At 38.1% G+C, this 18,867-nt stretch overlaps 1 protein-coding gene across 6 annotated transcripts; it reads left to right on the plus strand.

Moving 5' to 3' along the window:
* The first annotated feature begins 254 nt into the window (after nucleotides 1-254).
* On the plus strand, nucleotides 255-7,828 carry LOC103717875 (Ribosomal protein L17 family protein). 6 transcript variants are annotated; one of them, XM_088703357.2, is made up of 3 exons: nucleotides 255-571; nucleotides 2,712-3,121; nucleotides 7,094-7,828. In XM_088703357.2, the coding sequence occupies exons 1-2, from the start codon at nucleotides 340-342 to the stop codon at nucleotides 3,119-3,121; spliced, it is 642 nt and encodes a 213-aa protein (XP_088559483.1). In that variant the 5' UTR covers nucleotides 255-339; the 3' UTR covers nucleotides 7,094-7,828. The 6 variants fall into 6 exon arrangements, with proteins under 6 accessions (XP_088559483.1, XP_088559484.1, XP_008804643.1 ...); XM_088703358.2 differs by having other exon boundaries at nucleotides 7,099-7,828; XM_008806421.5 differs by having other exon boundaries at nucleotides 7,202-7,828.
* The last annotated feature ends 11,039 nt before the right edge of the window (nucleotides 7,829-18,867 follow it).

Genomic DNA, 18,867 nt, shown 5'->3' on the forward strand with positions numbered 1-18,867 from the left:
GCATCCTACACGTTTCACGTGTTTATTGGACATTTCTAGAAGAATTATGTAAATCTATCCACTCTCCTTGTGCCATATGGTATCAACTAGTTTGGTACCGTGATCGGGATTCACAGAACGGGACAAGTAGTTATATGGAGGGCATATACTGCTCCGTGGAGGGGGAAACGCTAGAGAAACGAAAAGGGAATCGTGTCCGGGTTGGAAGGGTCAAATGGTAAAAGGGATCGCGTTTGTGCTTTTGGATGAGGAAAGGGACCGCCCGTTCGCCAAGAAGAAGCCTAGGGCTGCGGCTTCTCTTTCTCCTTCTTCTACTGAGCTCTCTCTCGCGAACTCGTTATGGCGGTGGCTTCTTCTTCCTCGCCAGTGGTGTCTGCGTCGCCGTGGAATATGGCGTCGCTTCGCTCTGCCCTCCCTTCGGTCCCGAGGTCTCGCGTCCCTTCGCTCCGTTTTCCGGCCCATTCACCGTTCCCTTCGTCGTCGCGGCTCCGGTCAGGCCTCGGAGATGCCAAATTCTTGCGGTCTTTCTCCGGACTTGCTCCCATGACTCCTCTTCTCTCCATCAGCTCCGGTAATTGCTGCTATATCGTTGGTTCTTCTTTCTCTAATACTATCTTTCTGCTCTTTTTAGATAGTTGTCTTGGAAATTTAAGCTAAGATGAATGAAGCTATATCAATTGTGATGGTGTATTTGTGTTTTTTGAAATGCTTGATAATTCGTCGATTTGAAGCTTTTTCCGGGTTCTTGTTGATGCAATTTCTATTTCATTCATTTGTGCATCTGCATTTTTGAAAACATAAAAGTGCAAAATGAGAGAGAAGATTAAATTATGTATCTTTTTGTCTAAATTATTTCATTCTATATACATTTAGTGCTGTAATTTGTCTACAATGAAATATCTTGATGGTGTTAACTGAGCATGGCTGCCTTGTGTTGTTTGGTCGCCTTTGAGTTTGTTCTGCTGAGTGCAAGCATTCTTCTCCAGTGTTACATCCATATCTGTTAAAAGAGTCAATTTAGATAGCAAATATAGTGCATGTGATTAGGTTGTTATTTTGGTGCGCCTCTTTACCTGATATGAATCAACATGTTGGGTTTGGTGCCAAATTGCCAATAGTTTTACAAAATATGCTTTGTAGGATTCTCAGACATTGAGGATTAATGAATTGTAACAGAGGGGCCTTTTTTGGTACATGTATTTTGTATATAATTTTCTGAAGTAAATTGTTTTTTTTTTTCTGTAACCGTGATGAAACTGTATATTTCTCCAGATGATTTCTTTCAACTTTCTGTCTTGACCATGAACATATTGGAGAAAGGCTATAATTTAATCATTCTGACCGAATAACTGTTTTATTGGGTCTTGAGGGGAAGTAGTAAACACACATTTCATTTACCTCGGAAATATTTAGTGATAAAATCTCCTCTTATAAAATGGAGTACAGTGCAATGTGTTTATGGAGTAAAACATTGTTTTGGCAGGATGATAAGATTGATGAGATTAGTCTGACTGATAGCTAGGGTGATATTAGTATTTTTTTCAGTTGAAGATTTCGATAGAGATGGAAATCATGTCAGTCGTAACTTGTAGTTGAAAGGAATTTTACAGAGGTCACAGTATTCTGCATAAGTGACATAATTTGAGAGGTTCTAGATAATGTTGACAAGAAGGAGTAGTGGCTCTAAACTGGTTGACCCCAGTCAGGATAATCTTAAAGCTTGATTTTTGGAGTCTAACGGCCCGAGAAAGGACAAAACCTGTATATTCTACATTATTTTCATAGAAGAATAATTTGTAAAATTAACTCAAAAGATACAGTAAGAGAAACTGAATGTAACTTGCCTGTTTATTTACTTTGTGCAATGTTGAACTGGAACATCTGCTTCTCTTCCTTGATTGTTGCTGAGTAAAGTCAATGTAAGGATTGCCTTTTCAATCAACCAAGCTCAATTTGCAAATAGTACTTAAATCCATGTTATACAGCATTGGACACCATTGGTAGGTACTAAAATAGTTTTGGATTATCTCTCCAATATAGCTAGTTGCGACTATGTGCTTTATATAAACTACAAGAATCATGATTGTTATCTGTCTTAACAAATGTGATAATCTTTTTGTGACATTTATTGAATCTGTAATATTTTATTGCTGATGTGAAAAATCTCAAGCATGGGCCCTGAAACTGTTATTACTTTTCTCTTTCTAAAATTCTGCTAGCATTTACCTGTCTTTGTCAATCATCCAGTTACAAAACTCCCCTGGTTCTAGACATGGGTTGGATCCAAGTTTGTCAGTGAATATAATCAATGGATCTGCAGCTTCAGTTATTTGAACTATGTTTCTTTTCAATCTAACTACCATAATGAAGTATGGCAAACCTCTGAATTCAAATATATGCTTTCTTATTACACAAAAATATTGAGATATGAGAGTTCGATGACCATCTTGTTTTCTGATGACATGATCTAGTAGCTTCTCCCCTACATATTAATTGTTTCCACAGATTGAAATGCCATTTGTTTTAAGAGGATGCAAAAATGATTGAGAATGGAAGAGCAATTGCTCTTCTTTTAATATGTGTGGCTAATATTACCCAGGCATGATGCGCAGAAGCAGGGGATGGGGAAGAAAAAAATTGTATCAAGCTACTATTTGTTTGACATTTCTGCTGTGCATTGGAGTGGATGCTTATTTTTCTCAGTTCTGCAGAATGTGACAGCTTTGAGCAGGGATTTAGCTACATCAACAATGGGAGTAAATTCTATGCAATGAGGCATGGAAAACGTGTTCCAAAACTCAACAGGCCCCCAGATCAGCGGAAAGCACTACTACGTGGCCTTACAACGCAGCTGTTGAAGCATGGTAGAATAAAAACCACCAGAGCAAGGGCAAGTGCGATGAGGAAATATGTAGATAAGATGATAACACTAGCGAAGGAAGGATCCCTTCATAAGAGGAGACAGGCACTGGGCTTTATATATGAGAAGCAAATAGTCCATGCCTTGTTTGCTGAGGTTCAAGACAGATATGGTGATAGAAATGGAGGGTACACTAGAATCATCAGAACTCTACCAAGACGAGGAGACAATGCGCCAATGGCTTACATTGAGCTTGTTTAGGTACACTCTAAATGTTGTAAAGTTCTCAATAGCAACTAAATCAGTTACATGTCTTGCTATGCTTTGTTTTCCAGCACGCATCCACCAAAAAGTGTAATTTTTGCTTGTACATTCCATCTAATGCTAACTAGAAACTGTATTTTACAGAATATTAGTTAAACCAATATAAAGACTTGTAGCATTGCAGCTAATCAACTAATCATCAATATTTTGCTGGTACCTTTATGACCAAGTTTAAGTACTTAGCTCATTATTGCTCATCTAGCTCAATGTTTTTGTGGAAGGGATAGTTTCATTTGTGGGCAACTTGTGGAACCAAAAAAAATTAATGTTGCGTATTCTTTTTGGTGCATTGAGTACTTTTATAAATCCTTATATGCATGTCATAGTTTGAGGACCTTCCACATATGCTATTGATTTCTCATATGTATGCTGTCAGACTCCATAATGTTATGTCTAGTAGGTAGACAGGCCCAAGAGTATACAAGGCTAGGTAGAGTCCCTAACCTATATGATATGGAACTTTTTCTCAACAGATATAGCCTGCCTCATTAGCTTGAATAAATTTTGTCAATATTCTTGGTGTAAGCTTGCAATGAAAATCTTTATTTTCCTTAGTCTTTCTAGCTCCCTCTACCACACTTCTCCTAGAAGGTGAACATGCTGATTACAGCGTAGCCTTTTTTTCATGTACCTTTATTTTTTATACGACTAATACCCATAATACTTTAGGCCAAGGTCCGCCGTATCGGGTCCGGTAGGCGTACCGGTTGCCTACCGGACCGGTACGGGCCGGTTCGTACCGTGCTCCGGGCGGTACGAACCGGGAAGCTCTTCCCCGCCGGAACCGGGGAAGAAGAAGAGAACCAGAGAGAGCGCGGGGAAGAGAGGGAGGGAGCCCACCTTCGGCCGCCATCGGAGAGCCGCGGAGGGGCGTCGGAGGCCGGTGGGGGGCGGCGGAGCCCGGCGGGGGATGGGGGAACCCGCGGGGGCGCTGCGGAGGCCGCGGCCGCATTTTTTCATTTAGGGATTTTAAGTGAAGTCAGCAAATCGGTTTTTTTTAAGCGGCCTCCGCAGCGCCCCCGCGGGTTCCCCCGTCCCCCGCCGGGCTTCGTCGCCCCCCACCGGCCTCCGACGCCCCTCCGCGGCTCTCCGATGGCGGCCGAAGGTAGGCTCCCACGCTCTCTCTTTTTCTCCTCATCTTCTTCGTCTCCGGCAAGGAACCGGCCTGTACCGGTTTCCACGGCTCCGGCGTACCGGTAGCTGGCCGGACCGGTTTGTATCGGCCCGTACCGGCCGGTACAGGCCGGTTCGGCATACGCTGCTTTAGGCCAATTGTTATTCTAAGCTACTTGTCAGTTTACAATGTACAAGCTGCTGGATTTTTACTAGGAAATTACTTCAACAAAACATTTTTTACAACCCATCTGGGCTATGCTATAATAACCCAAGAGTAGTTGTCTCAATTTAGTACATCTTGGCTAAGGTCGTGACACCTGGGTACAGGTCAAGAACAAGAACTCTCTAGGGTTTATAAATGATCCAGCACCTAGCATCCAAAACCTAACACTTGTACCAGAGTCCATGCTGCATAGCTTGTTGCCTCAGTAGATAGCCAACAAGTAACTCCTTCACAATAATACCGGACACCTTTGGCTCAAGTATCTAAGTGAACAATACTCTAATTTCTTCTTTAATTGAACCCAAAGAGTTTAAGGGATGAGAAACTATCTACTTAGTTTGTGATGGTTGCATACTTCGCTTTTATTTAGAGATCGATAGTGCACAATTTTTAAGTAGCTAGATAATTCCTTTACATGTCTTGGTGGTGTTCTTGTATAGGTTATGATCCACCCATGTGATCATTATGTTTAGCTTCAAGAATGGTCGATAAGTGCTTTTGAATGGTGAAGCTTTCTCTTGCTTCTCCTATTGATGCTTGACTGTTGTATTAGATCCAACCTTGTGATACACATCACAAGAAAAATCTGATCTAAGAGAATGTTTTGTATTATAGTATATTTTTATGTCTGTATTGTAGCTTTTTAGCAACTTTTCTGTACTTCAACTAGTTTCAGGATCTATGGAGGCTCCATGGAAGGATTAAACAGATATATACAACCAGCTATCGATCTCACATCGGCTCAACTTGTATTGTTGTTGAAGTCATGCAAAAGGACATTTTGGGCACGAGTGGCTGACTGTGAAATTTAAGGACATTTGACCGGGGAGCAATCTTCTGAAAATTTTTTAAACATGGAAAGAATTGAGAGAAAGAAAGAAGATGGCAAGGTTTAGATGTTAAAGGGGTAACAAAATATTTTTGCATGAATATTGGGAACACATATGAGTTCTTGTTTATCAAATAATTAAATTTAATGAAATTTTTTTCGGCCTTCTGCACAAGGAAAAGAAAAGTGGGAAGTCCTTCCGAGGACGACTCCCATACAATCTTACGAGAGCTGCAGAAGCCTCTATGGGTGAAGCACCATATCCATATAATTGCTTGCCGCCTACACTCCACCTATGCTGCCCGAGTTCACACAGACATATTGCAGAGAAAATGACAGTCTCTGTTGAGGTCTCTGATTACCGAAGGCCTTGCACTTGCCATACTATTCATGAGACAATATGGCAACTCTTCATGTGACATTGTGGCAGCACCACAAGTTTAGTTACAAGCATGCATGCCTAGATGGATGGTGCTGGTCTTATAAAGTATAAATGCCATCATTGTTGGCAGAAATAGTGGTTGGTTAGCCATATGGGGTTATCATGAAGGTGCCATCAAATATTCATTATGAAATTCATCAGCTTACGGTGTGTACGCAATAATCGCATTTCCCTCATGGTCTCCCCTAGCTTAAGGCCTCCTTTTCCTTTATAGCTTCCTTTAACACCTTGACCTCAATCTTGATGGCGAATGGTGGTAGTAGGGTAAAGCTTTCACCATTATTAATAACCCCCCAAGGTTATAATAATGTACTAGAGGTGGTTATATAACTCATAGAACTAAAGTTCATCTATGTTCAACAAGAGCTGAGCTCAAACATTGCCCTTTCCATACCCAAGTAACATAACTATAAACGTCAAACCTTAAGTATTGGGGTCTGTGCTTGTAAATCATTCACTAAACATTCATATAAGGGCCAACTCTGACATTACTACAAGCTTTTCTGAGTTCTGTCTTACAAAATTCATCCATCTTACTTAGGTCTTGTATAAGGATGACTATAATTGTATTATCACACACTTCTGGGACTCATGGTGCATTGCCATTTATTGGATATTAACTAGCAAAAAAATGGAAGTAAACAGTACTCTGTGACCTAGTGCACCATCATTCAGACTAATGATCAAACCGTGGAACATGGATTATAATCAATATCTCATTAAGTGGTCAAACATGCTAGAGATAGGTTTTTCAGAACATAGATAGGATACAAGATACAAAGACAGAAGAGCAGTCAGTTCAGCAACCATGCCTGGATGAACATCAAACCGTTCACACCAGAGCCTTAGGAACTTTATAATTCTGTTATTCGTTTGTGATTGTTAACGAACTACCTATACCAATTTTGATCTCTGTCGTCTCATTTGTTAGTAGATAAGGTACTATTTTTATAGGCTGGCCCCTGATTTTGAAACTGACAGTTCTTTTGATCTGCAGATTTTTCATAAATTGATGCTCTCAGCCTGTTACTCAAGCACTCCATGCTTTTGCCAGTACCTTGAAAGGAATATTTTCCAACATCTTGTATCTTTCTAGTTTTGTCTTGAAATGTAAAACATGCATATGTTTTTGTTCTCGAATCCCCTTATTATCATGATATTCATTTTTTAAAATTGTTTATGCTTTAAACTGAGTAATCAAATTTGCTCTTCTTTCTTCTTGTCGTTTTGATTTCAATGAGCATCATCGCACGATATTTGAGCAAATCATTATCATAAGACCTGTCACCATGTGGTCAGTGCAGCAGTCATCAAATATATATCACTGTTAACCTTTCAAGATTTGAAAGCTGTGGAAAGTGGGTGAAGCACTCACAAATACATGACACAGCTTCCACTTCTTAGCAGTCAGCATGGATTGCAGAGGTTTTGAACTTCATGTTTCCCCGGGGATGCCTATCAGCTGAATTCATTGTTAGGGAACTGGATGGCCTGCATTTATCTTGGTCTGACTTTGACGTCGTCGCTAGTTGCCAATGGGCGATGAAATCCAGTCTCAAGAAGGCTGAGAATTGACCCTTTTATCACTGCTGGGTGAATCAGCAAGCACTCTGCATTGACCTGCTAATGGTGGGCGTTTCTTTATACCGGATTGAGGAGGACGCAACCCAAAAGCACACTTTCCATTGACTTTACGGGGTGATCCATAGGGTTATGTATACATATCTGTATTAGTGTGGTATATATATATATCATTTATGGACAGTGTGGAGTGGGTAACGCTGGCCCAAGCTGGTGGATTTAAGTGATGATTTGGACACCACATATGGGTGCTCTGATATCACAGCTCAAAGTCACTTTTTTCTTTCGAGTTAGTAGGGTCCGTAGCAACCTTTCTGGTATGTGGTTTTTATCCACATATTGTTTTACAATGTACTAAGATTTGTGGAGGAACTTGTGCGTCTTAAATCTAGACAAACATTGGAAACTGCACTTCAGTATGAACATGGTGGAAAAATTAGTGCATCTTGTTCATTTTCATGTGTTTCCCATTAGCTTTTCTTCTTGTCTTGGTGTTTAAATTCGCTTGGCAGTGGGAAGAAAGTTATGAAAATCCTGTGGATAATTTGGTAAACTGTAGCTTCTATTGTATAATTTTCAGTGATGCATTCGTAATCGATTTCTGAGACAGATCGTCAGCTGTAGATTAATTGACTGTCTTTTGAACATTGATCCTTTGGCTGAGTTGCAGCAAGTTCGTTGAGTTTATACTTATCCTTGAGGATTTGATCATATCATGCGTTTATGGAACTATGGCATCTTGAGAATTTTCCCAATTGCGTGATTGGTTTTTTGCGAAAGCTGGTGCAAAGGTGAAATTGGATTTCCCTTACCAACCGTTCCCTGCGATTGTGATGCACATGATTCTGGTGTCTGATCCATTTGAGTTGTTGAATCATGAAGATTTGGATCGGCCATGTACAATTTGTGCTGTTGGTGTTTACAATCCTTAGCCCGTGGTGACCGATGGCTTTTGAAATCTTCTTACATGAACATTTTGATCAGATGGATCTTTTATACGATATAATTATTTATATTTCATTGTAAACATAGAAGCCTAATGGAATCAATATATCATATACTGGTACTTTATAATATCATCAAGATATTAATATGAAATCATGAATATTGTTCACTTAGCATGGGCATTCTAATAGATGACCTGAATAAATCATATTCAAAATCTCTGGTGATTTTTGCCTTGCAAAATCCCAAACTTTTTCAAAACAATATAAAATAAAATCCTCAAAGCATACAAACAGTGTTATTTTTTGCATTTTGGTTCCAAAAGCAGGCAAAAACATTTACTAAGGACATTATGGCAACCTTTTCTTTTTCCTTGTTTTCCTCCTCCCTTTTTACTCCCTCCAAGCTTGCTGCAGTGGGTCCCAAACCGTTTGTTATCCAACTTGATGTTGTCTGCCACTGGTTTTTTTTTTTTTGGATGGAACCAATGAGTTATTAACTGTGGACCCAGATATAATGTCCGTTACAATTGGATTAACTCATAAAATTATATGAAACATGTCTCATATGCATTGAGCCACTACAATCGACATGAACCCCGGGCCCACTTCTACAGGGTTTCCTAATTACTTCCAATACCAACATTCCCCCCCACCACCTTAAATTTATGTTTTATTTTTAGGAGGCAACAAGTGACACACCCCTAGGGACCAGCATGTTTTCCTCTCGGCATCTTGGAGTAATTCATTTTTCACTTGGCATGTCGCAATTTCAAAGAGACAAGTCATGTGGAATTCAGAAAAGGTTGGATCGGATTGCCAAGGATTTCAGATATCTAGACGCAGGAACATATGATGCCAACCTCTCAAAGGTCCCCACTAAACTATACAGCTCCACATTCATCTATGTCCTCGTTTGTGAAAGGAAATCAGATTCACTGGTTCTCCTTATCGAGATAGGAACCTTAGGTCTTTTGAGTGCTTTGGGAGGCCAAACAAGTTTAAGACTTTTTAGAAACTTGGTGGGGAAGTCCTGTTTCCTTTTGAAGATTAGTAGTAAAAATATGATCAGACCTGTTAAGAAAGGTGGTAGGCAACCAAATAAAAGATCTGTGATTGAGCAATTTTCATTTGGATTATGCATTTTCAATCAAAAAAGAGCTTGAAGCTAATATGCCATAAGATTTTTTTTTTTTTTTTTTTTTTGCAGATCAAAATTGATGATAATATTATCGATATAGATCAAGCCATTGTTATCTGGTGGGTGACAGGTTTATTTGAAATTAATCTAAATAATCATCAGACAAATTCATGATGAGCATTTGAAAGAATCAGCAACTATGACTAATTACAATATTGTTGGTTTATCTCTCTGTATTTTAATTTTCTTAATGAAAGAGGTTAGGTTTGCCTAATCATATCCTCAAAAAAAAAAAAAAAAAACTATTGATGATCCTGAACATACCACGCGGGTAATTATTTCACATCTCTAAACTTCATGGTTTTTTTTTTTTTTTTGAATTTCATTTCTCTAAACTAATCTTACATGTAATTAATGGCTTGAATCCAATATCTACTGCATGGTGAAAGAACTCCTCAAACTATGGTATATCCTATAAAATAGAAATCAAGGATCAGTGTAGACCAAACAAGTATTAATGACGAGCCACATTTATCACGAATGATCACATGTCATGCAAGACCAAGGTCCAACAGTTTTTCTTCCTTTTCTTGTCGGTTAGCCGGCAACATTGTCGACAATTAGATAGCTGTAGCTGTAGTTGGTCTACTTTGATTGCTTCAAGGGTTCACTCCTTTTCTGGCTATTAATTAAGAGTAGAAACAGGAGCCAACAAACGAGTGAACATGGTTCAAAATGAAAGGAGAGGAGCAGGAAGTCTATGAAACAGAGTTTTGGGAATCTTCTCATCACCGCCTTGTGATATTTCACAGAGACTTGCACGGCTAGTTTGAAAGCTACCGCATTGCACCAGCTGCTTTCACGTAAATTTGTTTAATTCTTAGCACAGTTCCCATTGTCTGCTTCATATTCGATCTCCAAGCATGATCACACGTGCTCCAAGTCTTCCAACATATATACCTCCCGCTCAAGTTGCCAACTCTGAACAATCTTTGGTTACATAAGCATTAGACTAGTCTTCCTACTTTGATTCATATTTCATGGTTACTAGAATTTACTTATCGAGGTAAAGAGAGAAAAAAAAAACCATTTGGGTAGCCTCATATGTAGCTAATCATGCTAGGTCGACATTTTGGAGGGCCATGGCAAATATTCGGACCGGGCTTCTTGATTTTTTTTTTTCATAATTCACACGATTGTATTTTTTTGCTAAATTGATTTAATTAATCTATATAGTTTACTAAAAAAAAATTTCCTTCGGACGAGCAACTATTTGTAAACTTGGAGAGGACAGAAACTCAAAAAATATTTTTCTCGTTTCAATTATATTTATATATATTATGGGTGTGTTATGATTCAGAAAGAGAGAAACAAGCGCAGGGAATCATCAACTGAAACTTGGAATGTACTTAAAGGATCACTGCAGCCTCCATGAAGTATTGCCTCTAGAATTACTCAGATGCACAGACTTGCCAGGTCATGCCTTGATACCAGCCACAAGACTAAACTGCCCCGTCCTAGGTGAATTCAACGCTCAAGCTTTGATGACAAAACAAAGTTGGCTTCAGATAGGACTCTCCACCGCCTTTGAAGGACAGGAATTCCTTTGCTAAAATCCATTTTTGGGACCCAACCGGTGCGGCAGCATTCTGAAATATAGACTTTGATAGCCGAAGTGATATATACGTGGCTCGTCTCTTTGCTCTCTCGCACTCCATGGGGCTTGTCCCTTAATAAGCGAATTAGGGTTCCGTGTTCAACTCGTAGTGATGGATTTCCAAGTACTTGGATCTAGGTAAAATCTGACGTGCTGCTTTCTTGCATTTCAAATCGCATCAATGCATGGCTCTGGTAGAACAGCTTTTCTCCTTAGCTGGGTCACCTTATCACCTACACAAAGCCTTCAGAATCCACATGAGCACGTTACATTACCAAGAAAGCCCTTGCCTGAGAAGGTGATAAGCTCGGCTTGCTCTTGGCCATGCATGCAGTCTCTTACAGTGTCATCAGCCATCCCCTTGGGCCACAGCCCACAGTACTGCTGGCCACCAGCTTCATGCACAGATCTTGTTCTCGGAGCCTCACTTTTTGAAGTGCCATCCGCTTCGCCAGCACTGCCACTCATACCAATCCTTTTGTTTTTGGGTGCTCGTGGTGTGTTTCGGTCCCCCACCTGAGGACGCTGGAACCAAGGGATACAATTATGTAAAGGAGGCAGGCTATTTGTGGTGGGGTTTTAATTAATATATGGATGTTTGCATCGCTCTAACTCCACAGCAAACCCGTTGGGACGATGGGGTTAGCATGTCTCAGACATGCTGCCTAATTTTACGGAGTGCGCAAAGAGCTATATTAAATGAAACTCTTTTGTGGGACAACCGACAAAGTTGTGTGCTTAATTAAAGACACACAAAAAAAAAAAAATAAATGCATCGAGCAGAATTATTAATTTAAAAAGTAGGAGCATGAAATATATATATACATATGTTTTATTTAAAATCTTATTTTTTAATAGGAGGCATGGATTATTTCTGTCAAAAATAAAAAAAGATTGGACGCATATATTATAAGAGTTATAGAGGTTGTAAACCAATAGTTTTTCTGAATTATAACTATAACAACCTAAGACCTTATTCAAAATGGCCAGCCGAATGGTTTTTTTTTTTTGTTCCTTAATCCTATATAAGTACTCAAGATCTCTTCAAACACACGCCCGCACGGGTCCTCACAAAAGCAATTAATAAATAATGTTCGATGAATGATTGTTGAGCATGTATTAGGGCCTGTTTGAATATTTTTATAAGATTGAGCCGAAAATTTTGTGGGAATCAGACCAAAGTCAAAGCATTATTATTAGCCAAAACAAGAACTAGTTCCCGGTGCATCGAGAAAGATGGATGGTTGTGTTCCCATTAAATTATTGAAATTTTCTTTGTTATTTACATGGACTGATCATAGCGACTCATTTTTGCATGCAGTCCAAAGAATGAAAGCAGATCTTAAGCCATAGATATGAGAAAATTCTTCAAAAAAAATAACTATTTATATTTATAGACAGGACAAATCATGTGATGGACGGGTGAAGATTGAGAGGCCATGAGAGCTCATGTTGCTATAGTAAAATGGGTGGCCACCATGATCCCAAATTCACATATATATCCTCTTGTTGTATCCTATTTATCATGAGGCCTTCAATTTGACCATGCTCTTAAATTTTTTGAAACAACAAGGACATGAAGATCTTTGAGTGTTTCTTGAGGTTGCCTCAAACATTGTCCCCACTAGGCTGTTGGCTCCAAAATATATCTGGTGGAGTGGTTCTCATGGTCCATATGAAAAGAAAGCTCCTCAGAAAGATATTTTCATGAAGGTCCTTGTCCTACTTTTCTTAAAACTCTCCTCATTCCACATTTGTAGAGGTGGTGTTGCTAAATTCAAGAGCAGGCTTTCGATCACGACCTAAAGGAGTGAGGAAAGGCAAGCAAGGCCTAGGTGGTCGTTATCTAGCAGAACCTCTCAACCTTTTTTAATAAATTTTTGCCCCCTCCTTCGTAAGCCATAAAAAGGGCTAGTGAAGCTTAAGCCAACTAATAGCAGCATGGAGGTCATTATACTGCCGACAACCAAAAATCTCTCTCACTCTTAGAGGATGTTGATTAGTCTTGGTTGGTTACCGTACCATATGGGAAACGTTTTGAAAATTGGTATGATGTATTTTTTCATCGAAAAACAACGCTTCGAATGATCTAGATTTGGGACCGCGCATCGCATCCAATTATACCTTGACAAATTGGTATGATGTAATTTCTCATTGAAAAACAATGCTGTGATTGATGTAGATTTGGGGCGGCGCATCTCATCCAATTATGCCTTGACAAATCATGCTACCGAAGAGCAAAAATAAAATTATTACTATTTGGAAAAAAATATTAAATTGTTTATTCAACTTAAATGTTCTTTTGAAGTGAAAGTTCAACTAATGCAGACTAGAAGCTCCAGAGTTATCTAGAGAAATGGAAGTTGGCTAATCAGATTTTCCTTTTCTTTTTCCGAAAGCTAGCTAGACAAAAGTGTCAAAATCGGTATTATTTTTTCAATACCGCTTGCTGAGAAGTGTCGGCAGAATGTGGAAAAATCTTATATTCTTTCCAACTAATAAAGCCTACAACTCATATTCACCATTAGTAGATTAGATCTATTATAGCTTTAGCAAATTTAGCTCGTTATATATGTCATATGGATGGCAAGATCAAATTCAAAAAAATAAAAAAAAAATATATAGACATAGGATCCTATAAGCTGCACCTATATTTGGTCGATATGACATATTTACAAGCGATTAAACATTGAGCTTCAATTGGATTTCAATTCTTATGGTCAAGTCATGAGTTAATTTGATGAGGCACAATACAACATTCTAAGATTGGTAGCATTTGTTATGAGAATATGAGATTGGTAATATATATTTTAGCTATCCTTTTTTTTAAAAAATACAAACTAATTAGCATATATATGTTAAAGACCATAAAAAAATCGTATAACAATATATCCATTGTCTGTTTAAAATATATCAACTTGATCCATAAATATAAATGAATAGACAAAAAGATGACTAGATTGAGAGTTTGGAGTGCACTCTACTTTACAAGAATTGAAAAGATTAAAGATGTTAGTGACCGAAAGAGACCATATCATGAACGTAAGAATCCCCCACCCGAATTTTTACTTTGCTGCGGGGAATCGGATCCCCATCGCTCTCTCTTTTTATAAAATTCTCTTATAAATAATGCTCATTAATGTTGGCCAACGTTCACCTCGTAGCCATCGTTGTGATGGCCGTCAACCTCCATCCGCCACCTTGTCTTCTCAACCCCAGGTTTTCTTATATTCCTCGCCTGCTGACCTGGCCTGCAGCATCCGTGGGCCCACCAATTGGCTCAACCAAGAGCATCATGCCGTGTGCTATAAGAATATATTCTTTTTTCTTTTAGCTCTTATTTCGGATGAAGGCAGCAATGCCTATTGTAAGAGCTTTCTCGCACGCATGATGTGATGGATTGTTCCAATTTCAACTGCTAGCTCGTGAAAATATAGCGTCCACACAAGGTAGCACATTTTATGATTCCATGACGTAATGCATTTCTCTTGCCATGTATGGCTATGAAATTATGGCAAAAAAATTAATTTTTCCATTTCTTTTGAACGGCAGGGACGAAAAAAAAAATGCTGATTTGCCGGCATCTATTGACAAACATGTAGTCAAAGCTTAAGATTCACATTATGACACAAACAGATAGACAAAAGTCACATATACCATTTTTTCTACAAAAAAATATCATATATATGTCCAATGATAATAAGAGTTCGATAACAGAGAGAAAAGGTTGAGGTTTTAAATTCTAGCAGTGTCATTTCGGCCATATTTTTCAAAGATATCAAAAAAAAAAAAAAGCATAAAGCTCGATTCCTTCCTCCTGCAACGGTGAGTATTCTTTTGGTTGTTAATGGAATATCATATAGTTATACAGCAACAGGTTTTATTGAATTATCAATTGTGATTTAATTTTCTAGTACTAATAAATTTGAGCTCATATATTATAAATAGTCACATTATCATTACCCAGTGCTCATGGTGATCTATATAACCTCACCATCAACTAATAAATGACTATACCAACGATCTAAAGTTTGGTATATTATTTTCTAAAGATAATACCAAGGTCTTAGAATGGTTTATATCTAATGCACAGCAAATAGAACCAGTGCAAGAGTCGATTCTATTCATAATAACAAGCTTTAAGATTTTCCAACTCTCTCATACAAATATTTACTGGTTTAAATAAAACTATCTTCATTTTAGAAGGAATTGTCTTCATAATTTGTTTTTAAAAGAAGATCTATTAGACCTATAAAAGGACATCAAGACAATGCCCACTACTGCATACCCAGTCGGTAACATGATATGATGAATTGAAGTCAAATTGTGAAATTTCTCCCACAAGAAATCAAGAGAAATGTCTGAAATAGGTGATACATGCAATAGCCGTCCGATCAAAACCATGAACATTTGCATGCGACGTATTCTAGTATGATAATCGCTCCCAATATAAATTTAAGTATCTTCCCTGATGAGTCTACCTAAAGATTATGATCATCTATCCTTACCATGTCATTGTTTGACCTTGCAATATCATAACAGGATAACGCCATTATGAAAACCATGTGTTTTCATGGTTTGCTGATGGACACATATCAGACCATCCCCAATATGCTGGTGGAGTCATAGGACCCTTTCCCATTTAAGTAAAAAAAGAAAAAAGAAAAAACAAACATGGAATTGGAATATATCATATAAATAGATGATTAAATAATATCCTTTTCATGTTCCAACCGTTCATGAAGGAATAATTTTATTGGATAGAAGGGGATCTAAGGTTTTGTGCTGCTTCTCCACCCAATTGGTGGACTTTTCCAAATTTTATTGTTAAAACACCCTTTCCACCATGCAAAGCCAGCTATTTATGCTTTTAAAAAACGATTAATGGGTTCAATCATCCCACCTGCAGCATCAATAGATATCATTTAAAACTATCCATTGATAGATATAATGTATTAAAACAATGAATGTTGATATTGGATTTTAATGGTACAAGATATTTGTTTGCTCACATTATATAACTCCTTGTGATCATTCATCGCCATTTTTTGAATAAATAAAGAAATATGTTAGACCTAGCAAGTTCTTGCATGCTTTTATCGTAAGCGTTGCCAATGAACTGCTTTGGATTGTACATTTGCACGTATTCAGTTAGAGTAAACACAATTTTTATTTAGATTTGGTCCTGAGCCTTAGCCTGGTTCTTTTATTTTATTTAAGAAATGATGAAGATAAAGGACATATTAGGTACATGGAAATGCATATATACTAAGTTCGTACATTTGCCGTTTGCTCCTGCTGATGCGTCACAGGCCAACTCTTAGGCATTGTTTAAACTTATTTTGTAAACCCTAAATAACATCTTAATCGTGCCTTTGTTGCTTTATTTATTTGATAGGAAAAGACAGGCATGAATGTACAATTTAAAGATATAATGACGTGTGCTGAGAAAACAAACGATCAGATTGTAATAATTTGGATTAGTAAACAATGCACCCCCTTGCTGAGGACCTGACGAGAGAATAGAGCGGGGCAGGTTAGCCACCTTAGACATTAAAATGGCTTTAAGATTTAGAATATATGCCTACCATACTTGAAACATTAAATTTCCTGCATCTTTAGTAACCAGATTTTCTTTTGGGGATGAAGGAATGAGAAGTTAGTTAACACATCAAATTTATGAAAGAATGCACCATATTTACGTATAGCTGTTGTGGCAATAAATGACTAGTATGATATGGCATGCAAGAATTCGTCCAACTAATGGTTTGTGCGGCAGCTCCGCTTCGATGCATTCTGATTTTATCCAAGGCATTTTGGTCGGGCATCATCGGGCTAACCTAAAAGCCAAATCGAACATATCAGAAGTGGCCGACCTCCGAAGCTAGTATCTCAGCTCAATTACCTCGGCTACTAATTTGTGACAACTTTGATATGCCTCTTGATTCATCTGTCTCAAAAGCGCATGCAATTCCATCATGTACCAAATCATTACATCACGCCTCCAAAATTGTTACGCCACATCAGCAGTTTGGTGCAGCACGATCCTAAATCTGTTAGTATACAATTTCAAAAAATTCGGAGCTCTAGCTATAAATTCGGATCCCCCATAGGAAATGGACTAGGGGAAGACTGTCTTTCTATTGTTTTTTCTTCTTTCTTCATTTCAACTAGAAAATGTCTCTTATTTAAGCATCAGAGTCCTCGCCAGAAGTCAATCCGACGAGCTCTCACCCTTATTTGTTGTCTCACAGGTCTACGAAAGCTGTCCACCTCAATGTTCCATGATCGGCGGCAACAGCAACAACTCAAAATCTCATCCACGAAGTGTTTGCAGTATTAGGTTTGCATATTTGGTATCTAGAGGGAAAGAGATGCAACGTACTAAAAGAAATAATGAGAAATTGAGGCCAACCATATAAGCCCAGCTAATTTAATTTGATTATGATGGACTAATCATTGTTATGCTCTAAACTTGGAAGACACGTTCAAGTTGGATGAACTGATCTTCTTTTATTGAGTTATGCTCTATATATACCCAACCCCTCTCAATTGGATAAGACTTTTGTGATTGTCATGTTACTTCATAAGTTGTGATTAAATCATGAGACATGCTAATTGTTAAATTATTGATGAATCAAGTACTAGGAAATAATTCAAAGAATCATTAAATAATCATGAATAATTGAAGAATATTTCAATAACTTGAAACTATGTAGGGAACATGATCATACATTATGGCATCATCTAGACCAATGTCCACCTAAAATTGATTCGTTGGCCCTGGCTATGTACATGATTGGCCAACTCTTGACACCGGCGAGCAAAATAGAAGCAATAATCTCAATTGAACACAATGACCTGAATTTTGTCGTAGAACTCGAACAAACTAAAAGAAAGAAGGTAATGGTTTCTTGGTCCAGCTGCACATCTTGGTGCAGTGCCTTTATCTCTATGGATTGATCAGGGGCACAAATCTTATGCTACCCCCTAGAGCAAGATATGGAAGGAACAACTACATGTGCCCAAGTTTATAAGGGCGTAGCTCGCCACCTTAGCTTACAAAAGGTTGTCTGAGATCAAAACAAAAGGCATATCAAAGTTGTCACAACGTAGTTTGTCAAAATCTGCTTATCTCCGTCCTTTGATTCTTGACTCATCCCTTTCAACACATAAAAGGAGGAAGTCACTGATAATTGAACTCACTTTTTATGATAGAACGCTTTATTTTTGTCTCCTATTTGTTTCGTTAAAAGAATGCTAAGGGAACTATGTGCTTGGTATCCCTTATCATCAACGACATATGCTTCTTTAATGAAGCTAGCGAAGTTTTAGGCATAATTTGTTCATGCACTCAACTCAAGCTGGCCAACTCTTGCACTTGCTTGGTTGGACATGGAGCGATGCAAACGAAATGTTGTTCGCAATATTTAGATTTTGTGCATCATTATTAGTCAGGGATGTGTAATACTTCTCACGTCGACGGCCACTTAATCCATCCCTGGAGAAATTTATAGTATGTTGCATATTCAAATAAGTAACCATAATTATCATGGATGTATTCCACAGAGAAATGAGAATGAGGACATGTTGCGTCCACTGTGATTAAGTCATTAAACCACCATTGACGTCGTAAATTGTAAAGAGTTAACGATGAGGCACCAGATTTTGTCGAACAATACCATCAAAAGCTCTTTTTATTTTCTTAAGATAACTTTAAGAATAGTTTTTTCATATTTTGTAAATAGTT

Source organism: Phoenix dactylifera, chromosome 8, assembly GCF_051530095.1.
Source record: "Phoenix dactylifera cultivar Ajwa chromosome 8, Ajwa_hap1_PhDact_Kaust_v1.1, whole genome shotgun sequence".
NCBI lineage: Eukaryota > Viridiplantae > Streptophyta > Magnoliopsida > Arecales > Arecaceae > Phoenix > Phoenix dactylifera.